The 6,507-nt window shown below is 45.1% G+C and overlaps 1 protein-coding gene across 1 annotated transcript; it reads right to left on the reverse strand.

Annotated features, from left to right (window-relative positions):
- Positions 1 to 429: 429 nt before the first annotated feature.
- On the reverse strand, positions 430 to 3,683 carry LOC117762128 (potassium channel subfamily K member 15-like). Its single transcript, XM_034586607.1, has 2 exons — positions 3,401 to 3,683; positions 430 to 1,471 (listed from the first exon to the last, which is right to left on the reverse strand). The coding sequence occupies exons 1-2, from the start codon at positions 3,681 to 3,683 to the stop codon at positions 501 to 503; spliced, it is 1,254 nt and encodes a 417-aa protein (XP_034442498.1). The 3' UTR covers positions 430 to 500.
- Between the last annotated feature and the right edge of the window lie 2,824 nt (positions 3,684 to 6,507).

Below are 6,507 nucleotides of genomic sequence, written 5' to 3' on the forward strand. Positions count from 1 at the left end.
GCGCTAAGCAATGGGGATGGAAACGTTACCAAGGAAACCAGCCAGAGCGCCCAAGTGTAGGTTCTTATTAGGAGACGGCTATGATTACTGACTGGAAATAACTGAAGGTCACAGGTGACAACACTGAGGGAAGTCAGACACCTGTCACCTAAAATATTCATTATTTTCCAGTAGCTGATCACACTTTCTACAAAAAGAAAAACTTTTTACATGACTTTTTACAGTTATAATGGAAATATCACATTCAATTATATATCACATACTTAAAATGATTTTACACATTTTATTTCAGAAGTAATCTTTAATGTAAAAAAATATACATTATAGACTGTATATGTTTTTTCCGATATGTTACATATTATCTGATAGTAAATAATGCTACATTCATGATGACTGTGACAGGGCAAATTGTTCCACCAAGCAGAAAACCAGCGTGTTCAATCTGTTCTGCCAGGAGGAGAAAACATTCAAAAAGGCCATTCATCTAAGAGCTCACAGAGTCAGAACGACTTCCTCCTGGTGGGAAGATTGTTCCTGCCCAGGCAGAGCGCTACGCTACTCGGGGAGGCCTGTGCAGACAGGGTGCAGGAGCTGCACGAGGCCCGGTCCACCCGGTAGGAGATGGAGTCGTAGAAGACAGGGTTGCTGTGGCCCCACTCCTGGTCGCAGTGAGATGGAGGGGGGCTATCGTGAATGTCACAGCAGACGCAGGAGAACAAGGCTCTGAGTCTGCTGGGTTCAGGGAGCTCTGAGTCCTGTCTCTGTTCAGATGTTACAAGTCCATGATCCTCTGCAGGAGAAGGGAGGAGGTTCGTACAGCTGGTGCCCCCCTCCATGGGCAGGCTCAGGTTGCAGCGGCTGCTGTGTCCATCTCTCCTGTCCTTGTATCTCCCCTCAGCAGTTTCTCCTTCAGAGTCCGACACCTCCCTGTCCTCCTGTACGTTTTTGGGCTGTGGTCCCTGCTCCTCTCCCCCTGTGTCAGGCCTCACATCAGGCTCATCTGAGCTCACAGTGAGGAACCTCAGGACAACCAGGTTGAGAAAAGCTCCAATCACTGTCAGCCCAACCAAAATGTACATAAAGCTAAAAGCCACATAGGGGGGCCGCTTCTGCAGCGCATCTCTCTTCTGCAGGGCCACAAAATCCCCAAAGCCGATGGTGGTGAGCGTGATGAAGCAGTAGTAATAGGCATTGAAGAAGGTCCAGTCCTCAAAGTGGGAGAAGGCCACGGCTCCGATACACAGAGTGCTCATGCAAGACAGCAGACCCACCAGCACCATGTTCCCCATGGACACCTCCACCTTCCGCAGGCCCAGACCCTGCTTGGCTCTTCGCAGGAGGTAGCGGACGAACGTGTTGATCCTCTCGCCCAGGCTCTGGAACATGACCAGCGTCAGGGGAATGCCCAAGACTGCGTAAAACATACAGAAGGCCTTGCCAGCATCAGTTTGAGGAGCAACGTGGCCGTAACCTACAAAGTCACAGTATATTGCAGGTCACAGTCAAGTACACTGGATATATTAATGGTTTAATCAAGGCTAAGATGCTCTCTGTCTAGTGCAGGCCCACGCCGAAGCTCAAGCCTTTAAAGGGTCAAACATTAAATTATGAGTTTTACAGTCAGCTGACTATATGATGGGTATTTTAACTTTTTATGTGGTCACATGTGCAATAATCTATTGTGTGATTCGTGCGAGTTAAATGTGAAACAGCTCATTGTGACAAAGTCTTTAAGAATAATAACAAAACTCTGCAGCTCTATAAAGCTATTTAATTCATTTTTAGTGAAAAAGGTTCCAGTTAAACCACAATATGTTCTCTGGCTAAAGATAACAACCTAGCTGGTAAGGAGACGTCATACACGTACATTTTCCTCTGCTACCTACAGGTTAAATTACTCTGGTGCATCTTAAAAGGAAACCAATCTAACCTACAGACATGAAAAAGTATCTGTATTTATCATGTACATTACACTACTCAGCTGTAACATAATCACAGTACAGCCTCTTCATGTTACGAACTGTTGACACTTAATCTGGCTGAGCAAACCTCTGACGTGAGACAGTAGTGATTGAGGTCACCAAATTATAGGAATACAGTGTGACCTCTACCAGCCCTCGTACGCTTGTTTCATCCACAATCCATTTCTACTGCATGGTTATGATATTCGTCCTTGAGAGATACAACAAACCAAAGAAGAGTGCAGCAGATATCAGTCACGCAGAGTCTGTACACACAGTCCTCAGACAAGATCTACTCAGATAAATAAGTGAGAACACCATGTGGGTGGACCACGGGTGTGGAGAGGGTTTAATAACTGACCATGAACTTCTGGAGGAAAAAGGGCGAAACATAAATATTTCCTTCAGCCTTCAATTTTACTTTCACTGGCGAAGTGGCCTGTCCTGATTCTGTCGTATCACTTATGCTCCTTGTACATATTGTCAACAATAACTGACAGAAGGAGACTTTACATGAAAAAGGTGACTGCACACGCGTTCCATTGAATTTGTTTTAAACTGTTGTTGACAGTTCCAATTTAGTTGATTTCGGGGGGGAAATAAGCATTTCAGTTGCTGTTGTTTTGCATGTCCACAAATTGTAATCACAGGTATATTCTGCATTCTGCAAAACCTAAATATGAACATCTAAAGTGATAAAGGAATAAAACTCCTTAGTGTCAGACATTTGTCACTATGAAGTTGAAATAAAAGACTAGTTTCATCTTCTGTGGAGGACATGTAGGGACTGTGGTCAATTTTAATCTTTTGTTTTCACTAAACATCTGAGAAGTCACAGAAATGTTGAAGTCCTCCTGCAGCTCTGCACTGTAACACAACTCTCATGCTATACACAACAGTAAATCACAAAATAGTGCTTCATCTAGATTTAACATCATTCTGTCAAACTCAGAGAAAGTTGCAATGTGATATGAAGCAGTTCACACGTTTAATCAACTTGTTAATGAGGAAGTAGTGTTCTTCCTGTTTATACTGTTTAATAATCTCACTGGAGTCAATGTTTGTGTGAATCCAAACTGAGCACAGACTTTGTTCTCTGTGAAGAAGACAAACTTTTTACAGCCACTCTTCAAACCTTCGGGTGTTTTAATGTGTCACAATGAAAACAAATCAGTTTGGTGGACTGTCCCTTTAATGCAGGTGAGTTGTTTAACGTGCATAAGCTGCTGTTCAGAGATAAATCATGTCAAACACGAACTTCCACACACACACCTCTTCGTTGTGGCCCCTCTAACCAGGGGTCCAATGACTGGACTCCGCGTTAAACGTGAAAGAGCGCCTCGGCACACGCGCACAGACACGCGGGAAGACATGCCGCCTGTCGTGTGTTTGACAAACACGCACGGAAGATAAATACTGCGGTCTGTTGTTGTACTTGCCTATCGTGGTGATGACAGTGACGGCAAAGTAAAACGAGCCGGTGAACCTCCACTGTCTGCCGGCTCGGTGCGGCTCTGCCAGCAGCACCACCCTTTCCATCTGCCGGTAGTCGCGCTCGGTGAAGCCGTACTTTCTCTTCAGCTCGCCCAGCCTCTGCTCCAGGACCCTTCTCCTGTCACCCTCACTCTCAGACTCCAGCGCGTTGAAGACGGCGGCTCCCACCAGCAGGTAGCAAACGATGGAGAGGATGAGAGAGAGGGTCCTGATGTTGTGCGTCTTCATCCTCGGCTCCACAGTGCGCACGGAGCGGCGGCGCAGGGGGGGGGGGGGGGGGGTTGCTGCTGCTCAGACGCGCACAGGACACACGCAGGAGCATCCTCATCCTTCAGTCATCTCAAGAGACCTGAGGTGTTGGGACCCGTGTAGCCTGCGATAGGATTACAGTACTAAATAGGTTGGCTGTTGAAACTGTAGCCTGTTCTATTAGAGTTTGATCAGACCCAGGGCCTCTCCACACGTTACCTGAGCTCAGCCGCTGGCAGCACCTTGACTTTCCACAGGATGTTTTGTAGTCCATGGCCTCAGCCAGTGCACCCTCACCTGTGATGTCTACAGAGGACGATCCATCAAAGTCCACCTCCACACAAAAGGTGCTTATCTTCACTGTTGGACGGTCACTGTGCAGAATGATGTTTGTCTGAATCCGGGTTACACATTCATCTGCTGATGGTGGAACATTTCTCTGAGCTCATCTTCAGTCAGATACAAGATCCTTTTGTATGGATGCCAAATATGGTCCAATACGCAACTTGCAACATTCAACTTCATCGCGCTCTGAGAAGTGACTTTTCAATGAGACGTCGTGTGTCTGAAGTGGTGGAGGACGTATTCAGATCCTTTAATTAGCTAAAAGTACTATGTCAGAAGTAAAAAGTCTACTTAAGAAAACATAAGCATTAGTAGTGGAGTTAAAGGCCCCATATTTTGTCACATCATGTTTGGATACCGCTATAGAAGACCAGCCACATATTTACAGTCGGTTACAACAGGATGTTTCTGAACGGTAAGTTACATCGTCCTCATGTTTGTTCAAGTTTTAACAGGACAGTCGCCCAATGTAGAAGTAACGTCCCGAGTTACAGTACGGAGTTTCACAACAGAGTTTCAGTACAGAGTAACGAGTAACGTCTCCATTACTCCGTACTGAGCACAGTGACAAGGCATGTCAGAAGAAATAAAGCATAACCGCTGGTCTCGAACAGTAACCATCTTCGGGGGAATGTGCATGGACACATTCGCTTCCTTGCATCCCTCCACGCTGCAGTGTTTCTTCAGTGTTGTTTGTTGTGGTTAGCCTGTGGTAGCTAACAAGCTGCTAGCTCAGCAACAAGTCTGCTAGGTGTCGCATTCTGGGTGGTAGTGGTGGTGGGGAGAGGGGGTGGTGGGCTTGGAGCCTGGACTGGTACTGGCTGGGTGGGGCTGAGTGACGAGTGCGAACCCATATGACTCATACCGGGGAGGAAGTACGAAACGAGATGTTTCGATAACATATTTGTTAGAATGGACTGAGTGAAAAAGTCCGGGGTGTGACTGTTTTCATACTTTGAGGGTCCCTACAGACCCCTTCAAGTCATTACGGATAGTAAAAGCCCAGAAAATGTATTTTACACAATATGGGCCCTTTAAGGTATTAAAAGTAAAGTAAAAGTAGTTTGGTGACGCTGACCCATACATTATTGTATATGACATTGTTAGATGATTAATACAGAGGCAACTGTGTGTAAATATGGTTACTTCTGGTTTCAATAAACCAAGATGGTGCTGGGAAAAAGGCCAAACTGGAGGCTTCAACACAGCAGCTCATCATGGTGGGTTGCCACTTAGAGTATATATCTAAATACAAGTTTAATAATTTAGGGTCTTCATGATCAATATTCTGTAAGATATTGGGTTGTTGATTAATCTGATCAACAGTATATCTTTACAAAAATGAGTGATGTGAGTCAATAAAAAAGCAATAAATAAAAGTTAGTTCTCAGTAACACTAAACATCACCGAAATTTTAAAGTATTTATACTGAAGTATTAACTTTCAGTGATCCTGTGTGTGCAGAGGCTTGTGAGTGTGTGTGTGTGTGTGTGTGTTGTGTCTGTGCCCCACAGCAGCAGAAACAGCTGGCCTTTCCAGACGCTACTCTCTTGATTATTTTGCCCTGTGAAGCGTTCATGTGTGGAGTATTCACAATACGCTCGGCTAAAGTATTACTCTGAGCGATGAAGCATTAGCTGGTGGCAGCACTGACCTTTATCAAGCACACTTAGTCGCTGAGTGATCCGCCGAGTTGTCGTCATTAACTAAGTCTGACACAGGGACTGAGAGAGTGAGGGTATAGATGATTTGTGGGTATGTGTCAGTTCAGCTGCTCAGGAGCCTGACTTCACTGAGGCTTTTGCTCAGTGTCATGCTAATTGGGTTCACAGCGGAGCAACCAGAAAATGGCCCGACTACTGCAGCACTACCCTGCAAGTTATTTCAGTTTCATACCCTACATGAAGTTTCCATCTCTTTCCAATTTGCGGGACCTATTCATGCACTAAACCAGGCCATAAAAGCCAGAGATCTGTCATTAAAATCCACGTTTATTGCCCCCACCCCCCTGCAGAACATATGGCTATCTCCATGCTGTGTTTTTATCTTCCAGAGACATTGCAGGACCTTATCCCGCTGTAGTAAGCACAAATGGAATCTATTGCTGAGCATGTGTTAATAGTGTAGCATACAGACAAGTCTTGATTTTTTCCACTGGCAGTCAGAGCAATTATCTCCTTTTGAAAGGAGCCCCTGAAAGATAATAGCCTAACCAGGGCCGGCTCAATAACAGCACACAGCGCTTACCTCAGTATTATTCACAATCAATTCTTTATGCAAATTTCAAATGTGTGTGTCGGAAACAAATAATGAACAATATAATGTTATAGTCGTTCGCAGACGCATCAATTCCGCAGTATACTGAGCAATCGCTGCGAAGGACAAGTTACTTTTTTAATAAGGGCCCTGTGGCTTAACAGCTCTCTACCCATGAAGTAATGATGCTGGGTTATCAGAT

The sequence above is a fragment of the Hippoglossus hippoglossus genome, chromosome 5, assembly GCF_009819705.1.
Source record: "Hippoglossus hippoglossus isolate fHipHip1 chromosome 5, fHipHip1.pri, whole genome shotgun sequence".
NCBI classification, from domain to species: domain Eukaryota; kingdom Metazoa; phylum Chordata; class Actinopteri; order Pleuronectiformes; family Pleuronectidae; genus Hippoglossus; species Hippoglossus hippoglossus.